General features: G+C 34.3%; 1 protein-coding gene across 7 annotated transcripts in view; it reads left to right on the top strand.

Moving 5' to 3' along the window:
• CNOT6L (CCR4-NOT transcription complex subunit 6 like) overlaps nucleotides 1-27887 on the top strand; it is a 119778-nt gene that overhangs the window by 58038 nt on the left and 33853 nt on the right. For all 7 annotated transcript variants that reach the window (XM_081245165.1, XM_081245164.1, XM_081245160.1 and 4 more), the window contains exon 5: nucleotides 17378-17467. In XM_081245165.1, coding sequence (XP_081101291.1) covers nucleotides 17378-17467 — 90 coding nt within the window. The remainder of the gene's footprint in view (nucleotides 1-17377; nucleotides 17468-27887) is intronic.

The raw sequence follows: 27887 nt of genomic DNA, 5'->3' as shown, positions 1-27887 counted from the left end.
ATGAAAATGGATTGCCTCTAAGATTCCATTTTGTCTTGAAACTAGAAAAAGGGAGTGCCTTTCTTCCATTTCCTGTCTTCCTCTGAAACATAGATACTGAAATTTTGATAATGAATTTGATCATCCTGGCTCAACAAGTTAATTTTTAGAAATGCTATTTTGAGACTTGAGGAGTATGTGTGGTGGGTAGGGTATTTGAAGAGTTAGGTTAAGAAGGCCAATTTAAAAACTACAAACATGGCCAGTCCAGGAAGTTGGAAATGTTCTTTTAAGTTACTTAAAAGAAAAATCCAAACTGTATTAGTTTTATGGAAGAAAAGGTGTAAGTGAAAGCAATTCTCATATAGTTATTTTGAAATAATTTAGAATTCATGTCCTAACGTATAAAGCAATAGTTTCTCTGACATATGGACTAAACAGTTGTCCTCAGGCATTAAACATTGATGTCCCCAAATAATAAAAACTTTAGAACTTCAATAATTGTGAAGATTTCTAGCTTCCTTCTAAGAATTACTTATCTCCCTTAAAATACAATGGACCATGGCAGTTGAAGATTCTTTTACTATGTAAACTTTTTAATTCATGAAATATATCATAATATACAAAGAGTAACATTTTAAAGAAAATAATAAAATAAATAACTACACACCCATTATCTAACGTTCTCAGTCCCTTTTTAAAAAATGCATTTAAAAATCCGATTGCCACTCATATAGGATGCAGAGTACTTTCTTCTGTATTATATAATGAGCTTCTGGAAATCAGTAAATAAAAGATAGTCTATTAAAGAGCATATTAATAATTCATATAAGAGGATTTACAAATGGCTCTAAAATTAGAAAGTTGATCAACCTTATATAATAATAACAATGCAAAATGAAACTATACTCAATTTTTACCTATCAGATTGGATGAATTCCAAAAATTTGATAAAATAACTGTTGATGAGATTATTGGGAAATAGGCACAATGAAACCTTGTTGGTGTAGATCCCCTGTATCTTTTAAGTTTCCTGTGTGCCTTTTCTTGATTACATCTTCATCACTTCTCCCAGAGGTTATTACTGTCCTAAATTCTGTTAGTTTTCTTTCGGTCATCCAACAGGTATTGATGAACACATACTATGTGCCAGATACTGAGCTTATATATGTATCTGTTAAGGGTGTTTTAACCTTTATATAAATGGAATCCTACTGAATGTAATTTTCTGTGACTTGGTTTTATTTGACTTTATGTATTTACCATTCATACATTCATGCATGCGTGTAATTGTAGTTAATCTGTTTCATTGCTGTGTTGTATTCTGTTATATGAATATGCTGTAATTCATTCTACTATAGATACTTAGATTGTTTCCACCTTTTTTTGACTACTATAAGCAATGTAGCCATGAACATTCTTGTGCATGTCTCCTGATAGAGTTCGTAGGAATGGAATTGTTGGGTTATGGAAAGAAGCTTATACATTCTTAGCTTTATTAGATAATGCCATCATATTTTACAAAGTAGCTGTACTAAAATATACTCCCGAAAATAGTACAGTTGCCATTTTTCTGTCTTCTTCCCAGCACTTACTTAGTATTGTCAGATTTTTTAAGTTTTGCCAGTTATTAAGTCTGAAACAGTTTCTAGTCCTACTCTTAATTTACATTTTCCTAATTGATAATAAAACTGAGAATCTTTTCATATATGTATTGGCCACGTTTCTTCTCAGAAATTGCTATTGATATCTTTTGCTTATTTTCACTTGGAATTTTTAACTTTTGTCTATTTTGTATTGTAAGTGTCTTCTTCCACTCTGGCTTTTCTTTCTGTTTTCTTTGTTGGTATTGTTTAATGAATAGATTTGATTTTTTTTATTGTAGTTGATCTAAAATTCTTTTCTTTTGTGACTAGTGCATCTTATATTTTATTAAAGAAATCCTGCCCTACCCCAGTCATAGATAGTTTTTCTATATTATCTCTTAAAAGTTGTTGTAGGGCTTCCCTGGTGGCTCAGTGGTTGAGAGTCCGCCTGCCGATGCAGGGGACACGGGTTCGTGCTCCGGTCTGGGAAGATCCCACATGCCGCGGAGCGGCTGGGCCCGTGAGCCATGGCCGCTGGGCCTGCGCGTCCGGAGCCTGTGCTCTGCAGCGGGAGGGGCCCCAGCAGTGAGAGGCCCACGTACCACAAAAAAAAAACCCCAAAACAAAGAAGTTGTTGTAAAGTTTTGCTTTTCATAGTTAATTCTTTCATTCATTTGGAGTTGATTTTTTAATATGGTATGAGAGGTCTAATTTTGGGAGGGATCTGATTTTGTCTTTTCCTTGTGAATAACCAGTTGTCTCAACATCATTTAGTGACTAGTTTTCCCTTTTCCCACTGATCAGCAAAGTCACCTCTCTCATATATCAGCAATGTGTAGTAGGCCTGTTTTGGGATCTCCATTCTCTATACCCAGTAGTCAGTTTGTCTAACCTTGCACTGATTACTACATTGTCATAATTGTTACTATGGCTTTATATTAAGATTTGATACCTCTTTTGGGAAGTCCCTTTACATTTTACTTTTGCAATGTCTTGGCAGTTTGGGTGCCTTGAATCTTCCTCATACATAAGAAATAGCTTGTTAAGTTTCACAAAAAATGCTCTTGGGACTTTGGAACTGCATTGAATGTCTGGATCAATTTAAGAAAAATTGACATGTTAATTATATTGAGTCTTCCTATCCATGAATTCGTGCATTCTCCCCATTTATTTAGATCTTATTTAATGTCTTTGAATAAAATTTTATAACTTTCTGCACACCGTTCAGGCATATCTTTTGTAGATTTGTTTCTAGATACTTTATAAGTTTTTTTGTTCCTCTTACAAACCATGTCTTTTTAAAGTTGCTTTTTCTGCCTGTTTGCTGTTGGGTATACGAATTACCATTAAAAAGAACAAAGATCTTATAGTAAGCCTTCTTGCCTAAATTCTCATTCTTCCTAAAAGTTTGTCTACAAGTTCTTTAGGTATTGTATGCAGATAATGATTTCATCTGCTGATAAAGACTTTGTTCCTTTCAAATTCTTATAATTTCTTTTCCTTGTTGTAATGTACTGGAATGTTTAATACAATATTGAATAGAAGCATTAATGCTGGACATGCTTCTAATCACAATTTTAAAGGAAATGTTTCTAATATTTTTCCATTAAGAATATTTGCTCTGTATTTTTGGTAAAAAGTTTTTAGGTTCTAGAAGTTTCCTTCTGTTTCTACTTTGCTAATCCTTATTCGGGTGCTGAATTTTATTAAATGCTTTTCTTCATCTATTGAGATGATTACATTATTTTCTCATTTCATATATTGAAGTGGTAAATTATATGTAAGCATCCCCCAACCTGCCCCTTTAAACCACACTTGCATTCCTGAGGTAAACCCAACTTGGTGCTTTTATACACTGCTGGATTTATTTTGATAGTGTTTGTCAAGAACTGTTAAGGCTCTGAGATTTTACCCTATTACAAGCTAATAAGTTAGCCAATTATTGCTTCATGGGTAATGGTAGAAGACATGAGACTCTTGGGTCAGAGACAAAGAACGTTATCACTCAAGCAACAAGGTGGACCCAGACACATGCTGTATACACAAAGAGTTTGCATTGCAGCTGAGTAATCTAAGTCCAAAGGTGCAGCACTTTTCAAGCAAGCATCAAATATTGTAGCTAGCTGCAAAAAAACCAAAACAAAACAACTAATCCTGCTTCTCCAGGGGTACAAAGAGTTATATGGAAGTATTGCTCTGGTTGCCTTGACCTGTTTAGTTCCCTATTTAACTAGCTATAGAAACTGCTCAGTATCAAGAGACAGATAAGTCTCAGAATCTGTTGCACTCACAAAGAATGAAGTGGGGGAAGCACAGGGACCCTGACGGACTGCCTTTCACAATAACTTTTTAAAGGAATTTTTCATGTATGTTCATGAATAAGATAGACATGTGTTCTTACTGTTCTTACTCAGTTTTCTCAAAGAGTTTGTATAATATTGAATTAATCTGTTCCTTGAAATTTTGGTGGAACAAGACTATAAAACTGCCATTGCCTGGTGGAACTATCACCTCAATGTATTTGTAGTTATAAGAATCATTGAGTCTTTCTAATTGCTGATGAGTCAGTTTTTTTGGACTGTATCTGTAATATTGGAATTTTTCAGCTTTTTAAAGTTTTCAAATTTGCATAAAAATGCTCATAATATTCTCTTGATATATTTTTAGACTCTTTTGTTTATATTACCCCCTTCTTCATTAGTAAGATCATTTGTGCTTTCTATCTTTTTTTCTGATTTAGTCTCCCCAGAGATCTATCAGTTATGTTCTTTTCAGTGAGTCAATATTGGCTTTTATTTTTTAAAAACTGGTTTGTTTCTGTTTTTCTTTATTCTGTTTTGTTTGGATTTATTATAGTTCCTTTCCTTTTTTCTGTTTTTAAGTTGGATATATGGCTTATTCATATTTAGATTTCCTTATTTTCAAATAAATATAAGCAGTTAAGACCATAAATTTTTTTGGCAAGACTATAAATTTATTTGGCATCCCATGATTTTGATATGAAATATTCTCATCATTTTTGCCTAAGTATTATTAATATAGGTTATCGTATCTTCTTTGACTCATCAGTTATTTAAAATTTCCATGTACTTGTGATTTTAAATTTACCTTTCTTTATTGTTAACTTTAAACTTAATTGCATTATAGGCCGTTAGGGCAACCTGTATGAACCAGGTCTTTTACATTTGCTGATTCCTGCTTTATGGGCTAGTATGTGATCAATTTTTATAAATGTTTTACTACATCTGAAAAGAGTATTGTTTCTCTAATTGTTAGGTACAGATCTATATGTTTCTCCATTAGATCAAATTTGTTAGCTGTGTTCCTCGTATTTTCTGTATCTTTATAAATTTTTGACTGTTTGCTCTTTTAATAATTAAGGTGTATATGCTAAAATTTCCATTTAAATGCTGAATTTGTTCATTTCCCCACGTAGTTCAGTCAGCTTTTGCTTATAGCCTTTGAGTTTATTTTATTAGGTATACCAACTATGCCTATATATTGCTATAACTTCTGGTAAATTGAACCTGATATTAGGTCATGAGCCTCCTGTTAGGGTTTTCATCTTACAGTCTTTTTTGTCTCATATTATAGCTATGCAAGTTTTCTTTTGGTTAATGTTTGTATAACACATCTTTTTTCCTTTGTTTACTTTCATCCTTTCTGTGTACTTACGCTTAGGTGTGTCTCTTACAAAAAGTATATAACTGGTCTTTGTTTTCAATCCAGTCTGACTTTATTTTAATGTGTGGGTTCAGACCAATTGCCTTACCTCTATTGCAATTATTGATATTTTTGTCTGGTTGCCATCCTACTTTTTGATTCCATTCTTTGTGTGATTTTTTGTTTTCTTTTTGCCTTTCTAAAAACAGATTTTTCCCCCCTTGTTTGTTTCTTGATCTATATACTTCTGTTGGTGTGGGATTTGTACATTCTATTTCTGGACTCTCAGTGGTCACTCTTGAAATTATACCTTGAATATATTTTTGAAAAATTAAAATTTTAGCAACTTTTTTACTGAACTATATGTATGTAGTAAAATTGACCTCTTTGTTGACAGACATTCACATTTGGTGAATGTTGACAGATGTATGCAGTTGCATAACCACCACTACAATTGAGAAATAGAACTGTTCTATCACCCTCCAAAATTCATTTGTGTTCATTGAAGTCAACACCTTCTCCCACTCTTAGCCCTTGGCAACTACTTTTCCAGAATGTCATATATGGAAACATAGTATGTAGCTTTTTGAGTCTGGATTCTTTCATTTAACATAATGTATTTGAGGTTCATCCATCTTGTTGTGTATCTCAGTAGCTCATTTCTGTTACCGAGTAGTATCCGATTGTGTGGATATACCACCGATTTTTATCTATTCACAAGTTGAAGGACATTTGGGTTGTTTCCAGTTATGAGTGATTAGGAATAAAGGAACTGTAAACATTTGTATAGATTTCTGTGTGAAGTAAGTTGTTTTACTTGGGTAAATACCTAGGACTGGAACTGCCAGGTGGTATGGTAAATGTATGTTGGACTTCATAAGAAACTGCCAGACTGTTTGTCTAATAACCCAACATAGTGGATTTATCATTTTGTATTCCTGCCAAAAATATGAGAGAGTTTTAGATGGCTGTGCATCCTTGTCAGTACTTCTTGGTATTATCAATTTTTTTTTAAATTTTTCATTCTAGTAGGATGTAATATCTCATTGTGGTTTAGCTTGTCATTTCTCTAATGCGTAATTATACTTTTCATGTGTTTATTTGCCATCTGTATGTCTTCATTGGTGAAGGAAGTGTTTATTCACATTTTTTGCCTAGTTTTATTATTGAGTTGCTTTTTTTCTAGTTGCTGAGATTTTGAGAGTTTATTATATGTTTTGGATTCAAGTCCTTTTTTTTTTTTTTTTTTTTTTTTGCGGTACGCGGGCCTCTCACTGTTGTGGCCTCTCCTGTTGCGGAGCACAGGCTCAGTGGCCATGGCTCATGGGCCTAGCCGCTCCATGGCATGTGGGATCTTCCCAGACTGGGGCACGAACCTGTGTCTCCTGCATTGGCAGGCGGACTCTCAACCACTGCACCACCAGGGAAGCCCTCAAGTCCTTTTTAAAGTATGTTTTGCAGATATTTTCTCCCAATCTGTGGCTTGTGTGTTTATTTTCTTTATAGGGCCTTTTAAAGAGCAATTTTCCATTTTGATGCGGTCCCATTTATCACTTGTTTTCATCTATGGATTATGTCTTTGGTGCATTTACCAAATACACCGAAGATGTATTTACCTCACCCAAGTACATCTAAGATGTATCTACCTCACCCAAGTGCATGAAGATTTTCTTCTAGAAATTTTATAATTAGGTTTTTCATATAGGTCTGTGGTCTGTTTTAAGTTAATTTTTGTAAATATGGTACAAAGTTTGTTCTTTTGCATATGTACATCCAGTCATTCCAGCACTATTTGTTGAAAAGATTATGCTTTCCACATGGATTTTCTTGCAACTTTGTCAAAATTCATTAGACCCAAATTTATGTGGGTGGGTCTACCGCTAGATATATAAACTGTCCACTGATCTATGCCAATACCAAAATGTTTGATAGCTGCAGCTTTGTGGTAAGCCCTGAGATTATATAGTATGTGTTCTCCAACTCTATAGTTATTTTTCAAAATTGTGTTGACACCTCTAAATGCTTTGCATTTCCATATAAGTTTTAGAATCAGATTATGATTTTTGCAAAATGTCCTGCTAGAATTTTTATTTAAATTGTATTCTATATGTAGATCAGTTTGGAGGAAGAATCAGTTTGTTAATCTTGAGACTTAATACTGAGTCTTCCAATCTATGAATACAGTGTACCTCTCTATTTACACAGGTCTTCTTTATTTTTTTGATGTTTTGTAGTTTTCATCATGCAGATCTTGCAAATATTTTGCTAGATTTATATATTGTTGCTGGATTTGCTACTTATTTGATATTTGATGCTACTGTAAATGATACTACTTTTAAAATTTCCAGTTATTCATTGATTTTATAGAATTAAAACACAATTCATTTAAAAGTATATTGACCTTATCCCTTGCAACATTTGTAAACTTATTACTTCTAGGAACTTTTACAACCTTTTAATCTGTGAATAGAAACCTTTTCATTTCTTCCTTTCCTTATTTTTTGCCTTATCACACTGGCAAGGACAATATTAAATAGAAGTGATGACAGTGCATGTCCTTGCCCTGTTCTTAACTTTAGGGAGAAAGCATTCAGTCTTTCACCATGAATTATATCAACTGCAAGTTTTTTGGTAGATGCTTTTTCAGGTTAAATAAATTTTCCTTCTATTTCTTCACTTTTGCTGAGGATTTTTGTCATTGATGCAAGTTGACTTTGGTCAGATACTTTCTCTGCAACTGTTGAAATGATCATAACTTTTCTTCTTTACTTTGTTTATATGCTGATTTACATTGGTGGTTTTTCATTAATAATCAGACTTCTATCAAGAGGTAGAGCTCACCTTCTATTCCCATTTTAAATGCCACTTAGCCGTAATGTATTTTGTTTTTAATATATTACTAGATTTGATTTGCTAGTATTTTGTTGAGGATTTATACATTTATGATTGTAAGGCATTCTGTAGTATTTTTTTCACAATGTTTTTGTCTAGCTTGATAAGGATACTATTGACTTTGTAAAATGAGTTGGAAAGTGTTACTAACACTTCTATTTTCTTGAAGCATTTCCATTTGTATTATTTCTTTCTTATATTATTGGTAGTATTTTCCAGTAAAACTATATGGGCCTGAAATTTTCTTTGTTGAAAAGTTTTTAACTACTAATTCAGTTTTTTTCATTGATATAAGACATTGAGGTTATCGCTGTCTTAGTGTAGCTACTTCAGCTCTCTTTTGGTTACTGTTTGCATGTCATACCTTTTTCTGTGCTCTTACTTTCTATCTATTTATGTCTTTGATCTATAGTGTCTCTCTTCTGTATAGCATATAGTGAATCATGTTTATTTATTCGTTCTGCTAATCTCTGCCTTTTAATCAGAGTTTAATCCACTTACATTTAATGTGTTTGCTGATAAAGTAGGGTTCATGTCAGTCATTTTGCTATTTGTTTTCTGTATGTGTTATGTCCTTTTTGTTCCACTGTTCCTCAATTAATGCCTTCTCTTGTGCTAAATGGATATTTTCCAGTGTACAGTTTAATTCCCTTGTTTCTTTTACTATGTTATTTTGAGTTATTTTCTTAGTGGTTACCCTGAGGATTACAATTAACATCTTAGTTTATAGCAATCTAATTTGGATCAATGGCAATTTAGTTTCAATAATATAAAAGAACTTTACACCTGTAACTCCATTCACTTCTCTTTTATGCTGTTATCATTACAAATATCATCTTTTTACATTGTGTGCCCATTGACATAGATTTATAATTATTGCTGTATGCAGTTATCTCATACCAGGAGAAAAAAATTAAAAACAAAAATTACATTTATACTGTCTTTTATATGTGCTATGTGAGTACCTTTACTGGCACTCTTTCTTCTTTTTTTTTTTTTATTAGTTTCTGCTTTATAACAAAGTGAATCAGTCATACATATACATCTGTTCCCATATCCCTTCCCTCATGCATCTCCCTCCCTCCCACCCTCCCCATCCCACCCCTCCAGGCGGTCACAAAGCACCGAGCTGATCTCCCTGTGCTCTGCGGCTGCTTCCCACTATCTATCTACCTTACGTTTGGTAGTGTATATATGTCCATGCCTCTCTTTCGCTTTGTCACAGCTTACCCTTCCCCCTCCCCATATCCTCAAGTCCATTCTCAAGTAGGTCTGTGTCTTTATTCCCGTTTTACCCCAGGTTCTTCATGACATTTTTTTTTAAATTCCATATATATGTGTTAGCATACGGTATTTGTCTTTCTCTTTCTGACTTACTTCACTCTGTGTGACAGACTCTAGGTCTATCCACCTCATTACAAATAGCTCAGTTTCGTTTCTTTGTATGGCTGAGTAATATTCCATTGTATATATGTGCCACATCTTCTTTATCCATTCATCCGATGATGGACACTTAGGTTGTTTCCAGCTCTGGGCTATTGTGAATAGAGCTGCAATGAACATTTTGGTCCATGTCTCTTTTTGAATTATGGTTTTCTCAGGGTATATGCCTAGTAGTGGGATTGCTGGGTCATATGGTAGTTCTATTTTTAGTTTTTTAAGGAACCTCCATACTGTTCTCCATAGTGGCTGTACCAATTCACATTCCCACCAGCAGTGCAAGAGTGTTCCCTTTTCTCCACACCCTCTCCAGCATTTATTGTTTCTAGATTTCTTGATGATGGCCATTCTGACTGGTGTGAGATGATATCTCATTGTAGTTTTGATTTGCATTTCTCTAATGATTAATGATGTTGAGCATTCTTTCATGTGTTTGTTGGCAGTCTGTATATCTTCTTTGGAGAAATGCCTATTGAAGTCTTCTGCCCATTTTTGGATTGGGTTGTTTGTTTTTTTGCTATTGAGCTGCATGAGCTGTTTATAAATTTTGGAGATTAATCCTTTGTCAGTTGCTTCATTTGCAAATATTTTCTCCCATTCTGAGGGTTGTCTTTTGGTCTTGTTTATGGTTTCCTTTGCTGTGCAAAAGCTTTGAAGTTTCATTAGGTCGCATTTGTTTATCTTTGTTTTTATTTCCATATCTCTAGGAGGTGGGTCGAAAAGGATCTTGCTGTGATTTATGTCATAGAGTGTTCTGCCTGTGTTTTCCTCTAAGAGTTTGATAGTTTCTGGCCTTACATTTAGGTCTTTAATCCATTTTGAGCTTATATTGTGTATGGTGTTAGGGAATGATCTAGTCTCATACTTCTACATGTCCCTGTCCAGTTTTCCCAACACCACTTATTGAAGAGGCTGTCCTTTCTCCACTGTACATTCCTGCCTCCTTTATCAAAGATAAGTTGACCATATGTGCGTGGGTTTATCTCTCGGCTTTCTATCCTGTTCCATTGATCTATCTTTCTGTTTTTGTGCCAGTACCACACTGTCTTGATTACTGTAGCTTTGTAGTATAGTCTGAAGTCAGGGAGCCTGATTCCTCCAGCTCCGTTGCTTTGGCTATTCGGGGTCTTTTGTTTTTCTAAACAAATTTTCAAATTTTTTGTTCTAGTTCTGTGAAAAATGCCAGTGGTAGTTTGATAGGGATTGCATTGAATCTGTAGATTGCTTTGGGTAGTAGAGTCATTTTCACAATATTGATTCTTCCAATCCAGGAGCATGGTATATCTCTCCATCTATTTGTATCATCTTTAATTTCTTTCATCAGTGTCTTATAATTTTCTGCATACAGGTCTTTTGTCTCCTTAGGTAGGTTTATTCCTAGATATTTTATTCTTTTTGTTGCGATGGTAAATGGGAGTATTTTCTTGATTTCATTTTCAGATTTTTCATCATTAGTGTACAGGAATGCCAGAGATTTCTGTGCATTAATTTTGTATCCTGCTACTTTACCAAATTCGTTAATTAGCTCTAGTAGTTTTCTGGTAGCATCTTTAGGATTCTCTATGTATAGTATCATGTCATCTGCAAACAGTGACAGCTTTACTTCTTCTTTTCCAATTTGGATTCCTTTTATTTCCTTTTCTTCTCTGATTGCTGTGGCTAAAACTTCCAAAACTAAGTTGAATAAGAGTGGTGAGAGTGGGCAGCCTTGTCTTGTTCCTGATCTTAGTGGAAATGCTTTCAGTTTTTCACCATTGAGGACAATGTTGGCTGTGGGTTTGTCATATATGGCCTTTATTATGTTGAGGAAAGTTCCCTCTATGCCTACTTTCTGCAGGGTTTTTATCATAAATGGGTGTTGAATTTTGTCGAAAGCTTTCTCTGCATCTATTGAGATGATCATATGGTTTTTCTTCTTCAATTTGTTAATATGGTGTATCACATTGATTGATTTGCATATATTGAAGAATCCTTGCATTCCTGGAATAAACCCCACTTGCTCATGGTGTATGATCCTTTTAATGTGCTGTTGGATTCTGTTTGCTAGTATTTTGTTGAGGATTTCTGCATCTATGTTCATCAGTGATATTGGCCTGTAGTTTTCTTTCTTTGTGACATCCTTGCCTGGTTTTGGTATCAAGGCGATGGTGACCTCATAGAATGAGTTTGGGAGTGTTCCTTCCTCTGAAATTGTTTGGAAGAGTTTGAGAAGGATGGGTGTTAGCTCTTCTCTAAATGTTTGATGGAATTCTCCTGTGAAGCCATCTGTTCCTGGGCTTTTGTTTGTTGGAAGATTTTTAACCACAGTTTCAATTTCAGTGCTTGTGATTGGTCTATTCATATTTTCTATTTCTTCCTGATTCACTCTTGGTAGGTTGTGCATTTCTAAGAATTTGTCCATTTCTTCCAGGTTGTCCATTTTATTGGCATAGAGTTGCTTGTAGTAATCTCTCATGATCTTTTGTATTTCTGCAGTGTCAGTTGTTACTTCTCCTTTTTCATTTCTAAGTCTATTGATTTCAGTCTTCTCCCTTTTTTTCTTGATGAGTCTGGCTAATGGTTTGTCTATTTTGTTTATCTTCTCAAAGAACCAGCTTTTAGTTTTATTGATCTTTGCTATCGTTTCCTTCATTTCTTTTTCATTTATTTCTGATCTGATCTTTATGATTTCTTTCCTTCTGCTAGCTTTGGGGGTTTTTTGTTCTTCTTTCTCTAATTGCTTTAGGTGCAGGGTCAGGTTGTTTACTCGAGATGTTTCCTGTTTCTTAAGGTGGGATTGTATTGCTATAAACTTCCCCCTTAGAACTGCTTTTGCTGCATCCCATAGGTTTTGGGTCCTCGAGTCTCCATTGTCATTTGTTTCTAGGTATTTTTAAATTTCCTCTTTGATTTCTTCAGTGATCACTTTTTTATTCAGTAGTGTATTGTTTAGCCTCCTTGTGTTTGTATTTTTTACAGATGGTTTCCTGTAATTGATGTCTAGTCTCATAGCATTGTGGGCAGAAAAGATACTTGATACAATTTCAATTTTCTTAAATTTACCAAGGCTTGATTTGTGACCCAAGATATGATCTATCCTGGAGAATGTTCCATGAGCACTTGAGAAAAATGTGTGTTCTGTTGTTTTTGGATGGAATATCCTATAAATATCAATTAAGTCCATCTTGTTTAATGTATCATTTAAAGCTTGTGTTTCCTTATTTATTTTCATTTTGGATGATCTGTCCATTGGTGAAAGTGGGGTGTTGAAGTCCCCTACTATGATTGTGTTACTGTCCATTTCCCCTTTTATGGCTGTTAGTATTTGCCTTATGTATTGAGGTGCTCCTATGTTGGGTGCATAAATATTTACAATTGTTATATCTTCTTCTTGGATTGATCCCTTTATCATTATGTAGTGTCCTTCTTTGTCTCTTCTAATAGTCTTTATTTTAAAATCTATTTTGTCTGATATAAGAATTGCTACTCCAGCTTTCTTTTGATTTTCATTTGCATGGCATATCTTTTTCCATCCCCTTACTTTCAATCTGTATGTGTCTCTAGGTCTGAAGTGGGTCTCTTGTAGACAGCATATATATGGGTCTTGTTTTTGTATCCATTCAGCCAATCTGTGGCTTTTGGTGGGAGCATTTAGTCCATTTACATTTAAGGTAATTATTGATATGCATGTTCCTATTCCCATTTCCTTAATTGCTTTGGGTTTGTTATTGTAGGTATATTCCTTCTGTTGTGTTTCTTGCCTAGAGAAGTTCCTTTAGCATTTGTTGTAAAGCTGGTTTGGTGGTGTTGAACTCTCTCAGCTTTTGCTTGTCTGTAAAGGTTTTAATTCCTCCATCAAATCTGAATGAGATCCTTGCTGGGTAGAGTAATCTTGGTTGCAGGTTTCTCTCCTTCATCACTTTAATTATGTCCTGCCACTCCCTTCTGGCTTGTAGAGTTTCTGCTGAGAGATCAGCTGTTAACCTGATGGGGATTCCCTTGTGTGTTATTTGTTGTTTTTCCCTTGCTGCTTTTAATATGATTTCTTTGTGTTTAATTTTTGACAGTTTGATTAATATGTGTCTTGGCGTATTTCTCCTTGGATTTATTCTGTATGGGACTCTCTGTGCCTCCTGGACTTGATTAACTATTTCCTTTCCCATATTAGGGAAGTTTTCAACTATAATCTCTTCAAATATTTTCTCAGTCCCTTTCTTTTTCTCTTCTTCTTCTGGAACCCCTATAATTCGAATGTTGGTGCATTTAATGTTGTCCCAGAGGTCTCTGAGACTGTCCTCTGTTCTTTTCGTTCTTTTTTCTTTATTTTGCTCTGCATCAGTTATTTCCACTATTTTATCTTCCACCTCACTTATCCGTTCTTCTGCCTCAGTTATTCTGCTATTGATCCCATCTAGAGTATTTTTCATTTCATTTATTTTGTTGTTCATCTTTGCTTGTTTCCTGTTTAGTTCTTCTAGGTCATTGTTAAATGTTTCTTGCATTTTGTCTATTCTATTTCCAAGATTTTGGATCATCTTTACTATCATTATTCTGAATTCTTTTTCAGGTAGACTGCCTATTTCCTCTTCATTTGCTAGGTCTGGAGGGTTTTTATCTTGCCCCTTCGCCTGCTGTGTGTTTTTATGTCTTCTCATTTTGCTTATCTTACTGTGTTTGGGGTCTCCTTTTTGCAGGCTGCAGGTTCGTTGTTCCTATTGTTTTTGGTGTCTGTCCCCAGTGGCTAAGGTTGTTTCAGTGGGTTGTGTAGGCTTCCTGGTGGAGGGGACTAGTGCCTTTGTTCTGGTGGATGAGGCTGGATCTTGTCTTTCTTCTCTGCCATTTTTGCTGTTCTCTATCCATTTCTTTTTGAGGTGTGGTAGTTTCTGTCTTTGAAGGAACTTATTCATTTCTTCTGAGTTGTTGAATTTGTGCACATAAATATTTTTTAATATTCTCTATTCTTTTAATGTATCAAGGGTTGTTCCGTGTTTCATTCTTGATGTGTATAGTTTGTGTCTTTTTGTCCAATCAAAGAGAGGTTTGTCAATTTTATTGCCTCTTTCAAAGTACCATCTTTTGAGTTCAGTAGTAATCTGTTGTTTTCCTATTTTAGATTTTATAGATTTTGGCTCTTTATTAGCTCCTCCCTTTTGGTTTCTTTGGAGGTATATTTGCTCTTCTTTTTTTTAGATTCTTAATATGGAGCTTAGGTCACTGATGTTAGATTTTTCTTTTCTAATATAAGCATTAGATACTATAAATTTTCCTCTAAACACTGATTTAGTTGTATCAAAGTACTTGGGGATTTTCCAGATGTGTGTCTGTTTTCAATTTCTAGTTTTGTTATGGTCCGATAGTATGCTGTGTGTGATTTCATTTTATTTAAATATGTTATAGTTTGTTTCCTGGCCCAGAGTATGGTGTCTCTTGGTGAATATTCATGTGTACTCGAAAAGAAAGTATATCTTCCTGTTTTTGAGTAGAGTATTATATAGATATCTGTTAGTTGTTTGAGTGTTGTTAGGGTCTTCTTCGTCTTTATTGATTTTCTGTCTACTTTTTATATTGGTGCCTGGTAGAGGAGTATTAAGGTCTCAAATACCATCTTGCAATTCTTTAGAGATATTATTCTATTGTATTGTTACTGTTACTGTACTGTATTCTGTTGTTGTTAATGAATTTTGTTGACATTCTCATATTTTTTTCTTTAGAAGTAATTGATCCTTTTTCCCTATCTGGTTTTAAAGTCTTGTATTTGCCATTAGCATTCTCTAGTTTGCAGTACAACGTAAAATGAAAGTTTTCGTAAACTTCTTTGTATATGTTGTGCTTCTTGTATCAGTTTATTCAATTTTTAAAAAGTTAGCTTTTGAAAGTTTGCAGCCTTTTTCTTTTTGAATATTGCCTCTCTCATTTCTCCTCTCTCTCTAATCCCCTTCTGGCTAGGAGTCAGAATGTGTTTACTATTTATTCCATCTTGTGTGTCAGAGTCTAAAATTTCCTCTCATGTCCTTGTTTTTGTCACCTCTGTTATCCTTGGGTTTTTCCAGAGACTCTTTATCTAGGATCTGAGGCTTGCAGTTCTTGAGCTCTAACCCTCTGTTATATAGGAGCTCTATTGATGTGATGAAGTGTGAAGGAGAGGAAGAGTCCTCTAGTCCTATGATTAGGTCTCAGTCTTTTGGTGAGTCTGAGTTGGGTATCCTTCCTCCCCACACACTAGAGGGGGCTGAAGTGGGATAAGAGAAATATTGGGTTGGTTAGGCTTTGGTAAAACCCCACTTAGTTGTACTCTGGTAAAATGGTTTCCCTTGTGGGCAGAATTGGTTGAGGAGAACATTACTTTCCCTCTCCCCTAACAGAAGCACAGGGTTTTTTTTCTCCAGTCTTTATAGTGGGAACCCATTAGGACCCCGGGGAGTAAAATGCAGCAAAGTGTGGGGCCCTGCTTGTGTTCAGGACAGCAGTTTGCCTTGTGACCTCAGCTGTGGAGGTGGGAGTGACAACTTCCAGTCTCTTTACACGTCAGACCAGAAACCAAAGTACTGTTCTCTCTTTCTAGAGCTCCAATTAAATGTATATTAAGATTTCTTGTTCTCACTCCCATATTTTTGTCTCATATTTTATATTTTCTTGATGCTCAGTGATGCATTCTGGGTAATTTCTTTGAATATAGTTTTCCTGTTCACTTATTTTATTTTCAGCTGTATGTCATCTACTGCCTAACTCACTCATGGTTTTTTCCCCTAGTACTTTATTGAATTATAATTACATACAGTAAAATACCCAAATACTTAAGTATGCTGCTGGACTAATTTTGACAAAAGTAACTGCTTAACTCAAGATGTAGAACATTTCCATCAACCCAGGAAGTTTCTTTTTCCCACTTTCAAGTCAGTTGAAAGCTGCTAACCAGATTTTCACCATAGTTGTACTATTTTACACTTTCACCAGCAACTTCTGAGAGTTCCAGGTACTTCACATTCTTTCTAACCACTTCGTTGGTCATTGCGTTTTAATTTTAGCTATTCTGATTGGTGTGTGTTGCATTAAAGATTTTGTTTTAATAGTTAGAGAAACTTCATTTCTGAAAGTTCTACAGTTTTTGTTTTTTTCAAATCTGTTTGCTAGACTGTTTTTTGCATGCTTATCTTAATAAATACTGCCTTTATTTCTTAAGAGAATATATAGACTGTTAACAGTAGTTTGTTTTTTGAAATTTGATAAATCTGTACTTTCAGTATTCAGATACCCCTGATCACTGTCATAAAAAAATTCATATTTCCCTCTACATTTCATTAACTCATCTTGGTAATGATAGGTTTTCTTTTCACTTGAAATACCTTCCTTTTCTCCATGTGTAGTATAAATATTCGAACTAGGAAGACCCTTCTTTTTTATATCACTCATTCTTTCTCATACAAGTCTGTTTTTCTTTCAGTTAGAGTATTAACTTCAAAGATAAATGTAGAACCTATGGGTTACTTAAGGGTGCCAAGTTTTGATATTACTTCAGAACTGACCAAGATTAATATGTGTATGTGTGTGTGTGTGTGTGTGTGTATGTATGTATGTATGTATATATGTGATTTTGACACACCCAAATTATATAGGTATACAGTATAAACTGAAATCTGGCAAGAAATAATTCTTTTGAAGTTTTTCTTTATGACTTTCTCAACAAAGAGTATTTAGTTCCTATGATTTCTTTAAATTTATGTAACAGATTAAGTACAGTAAAATTCACTTTAGAAAATTAGTATTTTGTTTTATAGTGTACATTTGTTTTGTCTTCCAATTGTAACTCTTACAGATTTTATTTTTCTCTCTGTCTTTAGGCAATCCTTTATCACAGGATATTCTCAATTTATACCAGGACCCAGATGGAACCCGAAAGCTACTGAACTTCATGCTTGACAATCTTGCAGGTAAATATTAATGACAAAGCAGTAAACTCTACAGATATTACCGTTAGCTAATAGATCACATGTTGCTTAAGAGCTTCTGACCATTTTTTTTAGTTGTTGTTATTACTATTTTTAAAAATTTTTATTGGAGGCATCTGACCATTGTTTTATAACTGCTTATAGGATTGAAGTTCCTGACATTAGTATATTCCATGGTAGTGGGACATTCTTCTTTTGACATACTGAGTGCTTTATGTTAGGATCTTTAGTTACATTATCTTGTTGAATATTTTTAGGAACCTAGGAGGTAGGAATTTTTACTGGCATTATACAGATGCAAATTCTGAGATTCAGAGAATAAAGTAATTTACCTAAGTACACAGCTGATTAATGCCAGAGCTGTGAACTCAAGATTGTCTTGCTCTTAATCACAAAGATACATAGTTATCAACTGTTTGAATTTGATGCAGAATGTTTGGAACCCACATATTGTGCACATTTTTCCTGAATGAAATGACTTGTTTGATTCACTACACATCTGTGGAAATTTTGAAAGCAAGATTTTAATTAAGAACACCAGATTTATCTGATCAAAATAGTGTTATACCAAATGAAAAAATTTTAATGTAAGAAAGCTATTAAGTATTTGACTTAAAACTTTTTTGTTTGTTTAAACACTCAAGATACATTTAAAAGAATGGAGATGCTACTAAATTCAGATATTTTTCTTGGAATAATGCCTTTCTAAAATACAGAATCTTGAAACAGAGCTAGAGAAATCTAGATCTCAATAGAGGCCATCATCACAATATTTTGGCTGTTCTCTTTTTAATTGTATCATAGAAGACACCCACCTACATACAAAATTTTAAAAAAATCATAAGATTTACAATAAGGTGAAATCAAATTAATGTTATTTAAAAGTTTTTTGGTTGATTGATGAGAGAGATAACAAACTTATTAGAGAAGTCCTTTTAGTAAGAAATTAAGAATATGTGGCTGTTAAGTTGTATACAAAGCATGTGTATGTTATTTCCTTCTTGTTTAAAAATGAAGTATCTCTTGTCTCTATGGATATAGCCTCACGTGTATGTTATTTCCTTCTTGTTTAAAAATTAAGTATCTCTTGTTTCTATGGATGTAGCCTGTTGACCCAGCCATATGGCATGTGTGGTGTGTGTGTGTAATTTTTAAGGAGTTTTTCATGTGTTTTAGATATAAGCTGTTTGTTGATACATATGTTGCAAATACCTTTTCTGGTGCTCTTGTTGCTTTTTCACTCTCTTAATTTGTCTCTTGATGAACAGAAAAAATTTAACATACTCTGCTTTATTGATCTTTCTAGTGTGGTACTGCTTTTGTGTTCTCTTTAAGAATTTTTCTCTACCTCAAGCTCATGAATGTATTCTCTTATGTTAGTATCTAAAAACTCCATTTTCTACTTGCAACACTTAGAGCTATAGTCTTCCCAGAATTGAGTTTGTGTAACACAGGAGTCAGTTTTTCCATGTGTGTATTAAATTAACCTTTAGCCATTTATTGAAAAGACTGTCCTTTCATTACTGTTTTTTTGTGCCATCTTTGTCATGAATCATCAATGTTTGTATGGTATTTCTAGATTCTCTATTTTTTGTTCTCTTCCACTAGTCTTTACGGCAGTATAACGTTGTTAATTATGGCAGTTTTATAAAATGTTTTGAGATACAGTAGAGTAAGTCTTCCCTCTTGATTTGATTATAAAGTCTTGGCTAGTTTTGGCCCCATGCTTCTTTTGCCTTGTATTTTCATTAAAATTGCTAGAAACAGCTTTTCAAATTTCTCCCCTCCCCCAAGTGTGGGGATTTTGATTGGGGATACAGTTGACTCTTGAACAACACAGGTTTGAACTGCACGAGTCCACTTATACACAGAATTTTTTTTCAATGAACAGTACTGTAGGATCCACGTTTGGTTGAATCTGTGGATGTGGAACCATGGATATGAAGGGCTGACTGTAAGGTTATATGCAAATTTTTGACTGTACAGGAGTCAGGACCCCTAACCCCTGTATTGTTCAAGGGTCAACTGTAGATTGCTTTGGAAAGAATTGACATGTTTACAACACTGGGTTTTCTAATCTAACAGTGTAGAATATTCTTTTATTTATTGTGCCTTCTCTAATTTATCTCATTATTTAGTTTTAGGTTTCTGTGTATTGGTCTTGTGCATTTTTTATTACATTTATTCTAGGTATTGACTTTTCTGATGCTTTTATAGTCTTTTTGAAAATAAATAGTATCTTAATGGATGTTGCTGGTTTGTAGAGTGCAGTTGAGTTTTGTATACTTCTTGGTATTCCTACCTTGCTGAACACTTGCTAAATATGTATTCAACCACTTTGCTCAATTCTTTTTAATCCTAATGCATTTTAATGTCAATTTATGCAATCATATCATCTGTAAATTCTACTTTTAATATTATTTTTCTAATTCTTATATCTTTTATTCTTTTTCTTTATTGCACTTGCTAAGACCACCAGTAAACTGCTAACTAAAAGTGGTGATAATGGGTATCATTGTCTAATTTCATAGTTTATTAGCTTTTAATAATTTATGATTAAGTAGGATGTTCACTATAGTTTTTTTTTTTTTTTTTTGCGGTACACGGGCCTCTCACTGTTGTGGCCTCTCCCGTTGCGGAGAACAGGCTCTGGACGTGCAGGCTCAGCGGCTATGGCTCATGGGCCCAGCTGCTCTGCGGCATGTGGGATCCTCGCGGATCAGGGCACGAACCCGCATCCCCTGCAATGGCAGGCGGACTCTCAACCACTGCACCCCCAGGGAAGCCCATTCACTGTAATTTTTATATTGATAGTTTAATCAGATTAAGGATTTTCTTCTATTCCTAGTTTGCTAAGAGAGTCTGTTATTTTTTTATTTTTTATTTTTTTTGCTGTACGCGGGCCTCTCACTGTTGTGGCCTCTCCCATTGTGGAGCACAGGCTCCGGATGCACAGGCTAAGCGGCCATGGCTCACGGGCCTAGCCGCTCCGCAGCATGTGGGATCTTCCCGGACCAGGGCACGAACCCGTGTCCCCTGCATCGGCAGGTGGACTCTCAACCACTGTGCCACCAGGGAAGCCCTGTTATTTTTTAACATGAATAAATGTTGAGTTTTATCAAATGCTTTTTTTCTATTAAGATGAGTATAAAATTTTTGTCCTTTATTCTGTTAATTTTGTAATTGCACTGATGGTTTTTCATATTACCACCTTTGTATTACTGGAATAAGCCCAAGTAACTTGTAATATATTATTATTATTTTTATATATCCCTATTTCTGTTTGCTGATATTTTACTTAGGAATTTTTGCATGTGTGTTTGAGTGAGACTGACCTGTAATTTTTCTTGTCAAGTTTTGATATAAAGGTTATGTTGGCCTCATTAAAGTTTTGGGGGATTATTATCTCATTTTCTGTTATTTAGAAGAATTTATTTAAGATTGGTATTCTTTCTTTCTTAAATATTTGGTAGAATACATCTGAGCCTGGGGCTCCTTTGTAGGCAGTTTCATTTACTGATTTAATTTCTTTAATAACTATAATACTCGTCTGATTTTCCATTTCTCTTTTTATCAGTTTCTGAAAGATTTTTGGTAATTTGAATATTTTATCTAATTTTTCAAATTTATTGGCATACAGTTCAGAATATCTTTTTATGAGGTTTTAATGTCCGTTTAATGTATTGTGATGTCTCTTTTCCATTCCAGATACTAGTTGTTTGTGTTGCCTCTATTTATTTCATGAATAGTCTTGTCCAGGGATTTATCAATATTTTCTTTGAAGAAAAGAACCAATTTTTAGCTTTTTTGGTCATCTCTCTCATACTTTTTTTTTCACTATCAGTAATTTCTTATCTTTATTTTTTCCTTCTGCTTTCTTTGGGTTTCATTTGCTTTTTTCTTTCTAACTTCTTATAACACCTAAATCTGTCACTTTTAGACATTTTTTTCTCTGATGTATTCATTAATAAATCTCCCTCTAAACATGACTTTTAGCTGTATCCTGCAAGTTTTAATTTGTATAATTTTCATTATCATTCAGTTCAGCATATTTTCTCCAAGCTCTTATTTCTTCTTTGACTGATGAGTCATTTAGAAGTTTATTTTTTTTATTTTTAGGGGAGTTTTTCTAGTTTTCTTTGTCATTGATTCCTAGCTTAATTCCATTGTGGTCAAGGAACGTACTCTGATTTCAATTCTAAAAATATGTTATATATTAGCCAGCTCATGCTTAATTACTTTTTATAAATGTTAAATATGTACTTAAAAAGAATGCAAATTCTATAGTTGTTTGGTACAGCAATCTACGTATATTAAAGTTTGCTAATTTGAATGTGTTATATATACTTAATGATTACTTTGTTTTTATTCATTACTAATAGAGCTATGTTAAAATCTCCCACTTTGATTACAGATTTGTTTATTTCTTCTTGTAGTTCTTACAACTTTTAATTACATATATTGAGGATATATTTTCATGTGTTTCATCTTTCTGGTTATTTGAAACTTTTATCATTATGCTGTTCTTATTACTTTCATATTAATATAGCTACATGAAAAAAATATAGCTGTGTGAGTTCTGTTTTGGTTAGAATTTGCACTGTATATCTTTTTCTGTTTTTTTCTGTGTTAAACCTTTCTGTATCCCTATATCTTAGTAGTTTCTTCTGCCTTCTTATTTCGGGTTTATTTTGTTCTTTTTCTTGTTTGAAGTAACAATTTAGATTGTCAGTTTGAAATATTTCCTCATTTTCAATGTAAGGATGTAGCACTATACACTATAATTTCCCTCTCAGAACTACTTTAGCTGCATTCCATACATTTTTATATGTTGTATTTTCATTTTTATTCTGTCCAGTGTATTTTTAAAAAAATTTCCTCTGAGTCTTCCTCTTTGACTCATGGATTATTTAGAAATGTGTTACTTAATTTCCTGTTGTCTCTTACTAACTTTTTGTTTGATTCCAGTTTGGGACCAGTTGGGAAACATTCCATATTATTTCAATTCTTTTAAATTTCTTGAGGTTTGTTTTATTGTCTATCTTGGTGAATGTTCCGTGAGTGCTTGAAAAAAGTATATATTTTGTGGTTTGTTGGGTGGAGTATTCTACACATGCAAATCAGGTCATTCCGGTTGCTGGTGGTATTTAATTTCTCTATATTTTTTGTAACTTTCTATCTAGTAGTCTTACCAGATGTTATAGTGCTGAAATTGCCAACCATAGTTGTGGATTTGTCTGTTTCTCCTTTCAGCTAAGTCAGTCTTTGCTTCATGTATTTTGAAGTGGTGTTGTTTGATGTATACATATGTAGGATTGCTACATCTTCTTGATGAATTGAACTTTTTATCATTGTGTAATAACCTCCCTTGTTCCTAGTATCTTTTTTGCTCTTAAGTCTACTTTATCTGATTAACGTTAACATAACCACTCTGCTTTTTTTTGGTTTGTTTAATGTTTACATACTCTTAGATTCAGCTTCACTATGTGTATGTGAAGTGAATTTCTTGTATTAGTGTACAGTTGACTTATATGTCATGATTTTTATCTACTCTGCCAAGATTCCACTCATTTAATTTGTGTATTTATTAGACCATGTACATTTAAAATAATTATTGATATGTAGAACTTGAATCAGCCATTTTGATACTTGTATTCTGTTTGTTTCCTTTGTTTCTCCTTCATTTATCTTTTCTTGGTTTCTTGTGGGTTACTTAAACATTTTTTTTAGGATTCCATATTATTTTATTTATGCTGTTTTAGAGTATATTGTCTTGTATAGTTTTGTTATTACTTTAGATATCACAATATACATATGTAGCACAGTCTATTGATAATGGTGTCTTATCACTCTAAGTGAATTATTGATGCCCTACTGCCATTTGTGTCCCTTCACCTTCCCCAATTTTTTAAAAAATATATTTATTTATTTATTTATTTATGGATGTGTTGGGTCTTGTTTCTGTGCGTGAGCTTTCTCTAGTTGTGGCAAGCGGGGGCCACTCTTCATTGCGGTGCGTGGGCCTCTCACTATCGCGGCCTCTGTTGTTGCAGAGCACAGGCTCCAGACGCGCAGGCTCAGTAATTGTGGCTCACGGGCCCAGTTGCTTCGCGGCATGTGGGATCCTCCCAGACCAGGGCTCAAACCCGTGTCCCCTGCATTAGCAGGCAGATTCTCAACCACTGTGCCACCAGGGAAGCCCCCCACCCTCCCCACTTTTAAAATATTATTGTCCCTAGTATTTCTTCTACCTGTACTAACTATTACAATTTTTGCTTCAGCCATCAGATACGATTTAAGAAGCTTATGTGGAGAAGGTTAATCTGTTATATTTATCCTTAATATTAGTCATTCTCTGTTCCTTCCATTTTGATGTTCCATTTCTTCTGTTATGTTCTTTCTGTTTAGAGAGCTTCCTCTAGTAATTCTTTAAGGGCTGGTCTGCTAGCAACAAAGTCTTGTAGTTTTCCTTTGATAACATCTTTATTTTTCCTTGATTTATGAAGGAAAGTTCTGCTGGACACAGAATTTGAGGTTGACAGTTCTTTCCTTTTAGCACTTTATCACTTCCTCTGGCACCATGGTTTTAGAAAAGAAACTTATTGTTCCCCTTTAGGTAATGTGTCATTTCTCTGAGCTTTTTGGCATTTTTGTCTTTAATTTTTAGCAGTTTCATTATGATGTGGTTTGGTGTGGCTTACTTTGGTTTTATTGTTTGAAGTTTGCAAATCTTCTTAAACTTGTAGATTTATGTTATTTATTAAATTTGAGAATTTTTAGTCATTATCTCTTAGAATTCTTTTAAGTCTACATTCTCTTTCTGAACTCTGATGATATGAATCTTAGATCTTCTCTTATAGTCCCACAGGTTCCTCAAGCTCTGTTCATTTTTTTTTTTTCAGATTTCTTTTTATTGTTCCTGTTGAGTAAATTCTCTTGATTTGTTCTCAAATTCAATCATTTTATCTTTGGTTATCATTATTATTGTGCCCTTCCACTTCTTTCCTTAGGTTTTCTGTTTTTTCAGTTTTCAAGAGAATTTGTAATTACTTTTTGTAGCAGCTCTATGATGGCTGCTCTAAAATTTCTGTCAGATAATTTCAACATCTGAATCATCTCTGTGTTGTTGTCTGTTGGTAGTCTTTTCTCACTTAAGTTGTGATTTTCCTGGTGTTTGGTATGACCAGTGATTTTCAATTGTGCCCTGGATATTTTGAATATTCTGTTAGGAGATTCATGACCTTTTAAAAACCTCAATAGCAGGCAGCCAATTTAGGTTTAGCATGTGGGTTCTGTTGGTCCTCCCAGGCTCAGCTGGCACCCTCTCTGTAGGGAGACCAGGCCCAATGCTGCCAGCCACTGGGAGGTGTGGGAAATCAGAACTTTCCTTGCATGCCTCGCCACCCTGGGTCTATCCCTGGTGGCTTCAGGGCTGTCTTGCACTTAGTGTGGCATGTGTGGGAGATAAAAATGGGAGAATTGTTTTTATCACATTATAGGTATGATGCTGAAAGACGTATTAAGATGTCAACTGCTGTTCTTCTCTTCATAATGAGAATAGACTTACCTTCAATTTTGATCCAAATCCTCGTGCTGTGTCTAGGACCATATAGATTTATCTATTAAACAGTCTTTATATGATTTGATAGTTGGCCCATATAACTCTGTATTCCTCTCCTTTGTCATATCATTGGCTATGCAATTTTATCTTTGAAAAAAGTCAATTTTAAGTATGTGCCACACATGAATATATTATTCTCCTTGTAAGAAATACTTAAATTCCGATTAAGACTAGATTTTCCTTTGACCACTACCTTTAATTCCAGTCCCCTCCGTGTAAGTAAACACACTTGTAAGTTGGGTGTGTATCCTTGTAGACATGTCTATAGACATTACATATAAAAATTATACCGGTAGAAATTTTATGGTATTACTTTGCGTGTGTGTTTTAAATTTTTTTCTAATAAAATGTATCCTATTATTATAATGTATCTTATTATTTAATTAAAATGTATCATATATTTTTCTACTTTTTTCTCATTCAACAGTATTTCTTATATACCTTTCCACTTTAGCACACACGTTATCTTTTTTCTTTTAAACTGTAGCATAGACTTCTGTGAAATGGATAATAACCATTTACCATTGTTTTTGCTATTACAAACAATGGCGTAATGAATATCTATTTGAATGCTGCTTTAAGCAGATAGGGCTGATCCCAAGAAATAGAATTGCTGGGTCACAGGAACATGAATGTTTTAAATTTTAAAAGATGGTGTCAGTTTGTCCTCCCAGATAGCTGTACCAATTTGTATTCCCACCAGTTGTACATGCAAGTATCTGTTTCTTATCACCTTCACCAACACTGATATTAGTAAACTTAAAAATATTTTTTGTCAATCTGGATAAAGACATGCTATCTCATTTTTTAATGTTTCCTGGTTACTGGTGAGATAGAGTGTCTTTTCCTATGTTTTTGTTCTTTGGTTGTTGTTGGGGAATATTATACGTTTTACTTACACTGATATATTGTGCTGTATCAGTTAAGATATGGGAAGCGTCAGAATGTTGACATCACCTTACTTGTCTTATTTTGTTACTTTTTGTGCCTTCTGAATTTTTAACTATTTGCTAATAAGGATCCCAGCAGCTAAAAAGTTCCTTGTTTACTCTTCATTATATTTATATAATGAGCTTTCCATTTTTTAAGATAGTTGCCAAGATTCTGGCATGGCACTCCTAGCAGGCATGATTATTTTCCAGGATTCAATGTGTTGAACCAGCTGGATGGTTTGTTTGTCATCTTATGATGACCTTCATATGGCTGTGCAAAATAACGTTCATTTCACTTTGTGAAAAGCATGGCTGCTAAAACAGGCATCCTTTAGGTAGACTTCAGAACATCAAAATTATTAGTAAAGTGAAACTTTTTTAAAGGTCTTGGATACTGTGGTCAAAATTTCTGTGGCTGGATGATGATGGAGTGTTTTTGTTTTAAAGGAATACATTTCTTATCCACTAATTCCCTGGGTAAATCTGCAAACTCTAATCAAATTGTTCTGTAACTGCAAATGTGTTTAAAAGGGAGAAGAAAAAGAGGAAGTTAAATCTTAACTTAGTAATTTTCTTTCATCTGATAGTTTGGTAACATTTAGTTCCGTAGTATTGACAATCATATCTGAGCAGTTAATGTTTAACCAGTGCCTTCCTTTTTTCTGTATAATGTAGCTCCAATCTCTTGCTTTGCATTGACCTTATGAGAGAAAGAGTAAAATTAGGAAATGAAAGCCCTGTTAGAAAATTCAGTAATTTTTATTATGCATGCATATTTGTTTTTTTCTATTCTAAAAATATTTGAATATTTTATTCATCAGTGTGTTGAAACTTCACATAGCTTTGATTTTCCAGCTGGGAACAAGGCTGGGTCAACACAATTTATATGTATAATTAAGACATAACATCTTACTTAAGTTTTTTTTTTTTTAAACATCTTTATTGGAGTATAATTGCTTTACAATGTTGTGTTAGTTTCTGCTGTATAACAAAGTGAATCAGCTATATGTGTACATATATCCCCATGTCCCCCCCCTTTTGTGTCTCCCTCCCACCCTCCCTATCCCACCCCTCTAGGTGGTCACAAAGCACCCAGCTGATCTCCCTGTGCGATGCAGCTACTTCCCACTAGCTATCTGTTTTACATTTGGTAGTGTATATATGTCAGTGCTACTCTCTCATTTCGTCCCAGCTTACCCTTCCCCCTCCCCGTGTCCTCAACTGCATTCTCTGTGTCTGCGTCTTTATTCCTGTCCTGCCTTTAGACACTATAAAACTCTTAGAGGAACACGTAGGCAGAACACTCTGTGACATAAATCACAGCAAGATCCTTTTTGACCCACCTCCTGGGGAAATGGAAATAAAAATAAACAAATGGGACCTAATGAAACTTAAAAGCTTTTGCATAGCAAAGGAAACCATAAACAAGACAAAAAGATAACCCTCAGAATGGGCGAAAATATTTGCAAACAAGCAACTGACAAAGGATTAATCTCCAAAATATACAAGCAGCTCATGCAGCTCAATATCAAAAAAAACAAACAACCCAATCCAAAAATGGGCAGAAGACCTAAATAGATATTTCTCCAAAGAAGATATACAGATTGCCAACAAACACATGAAAGGATGCTCAACATCACTAATCATTGGAGAAATGCAAATCAAAACTACAGTGAGGTATCACCTCACACCGGTCAGAATGGCCATCATCAAAAAATCTACAAACAATAAATGTTGGAGAGGGTGTGGAGAAAAGGGAACCCTCTTGCACTGTTAGTGGATGTAAATTGATGCAGCCGCTATGGAGAACAGTATAGAGGTTCCTTAAAAAACTAAAAGCAGAACTACC

The sequence above is a fragment of the Mesoplodon bidens genome (assembly GCF_964165515.1).
Source record: "Mesoplodon bidens genome assembly, chromosome: 1".
Lineage (NCBI taxonomy): Eukaryota > Metazoa > Chordata > Mammalia > Artiodactyla > Ziphiidae > Mesoplodon > Mesoplodon bidens.
The sequence above is the reverse complement of the archived record's forward strand: the minus strand, read 5'-3'. Positions and strand labels throughout refer to the sequence as shown.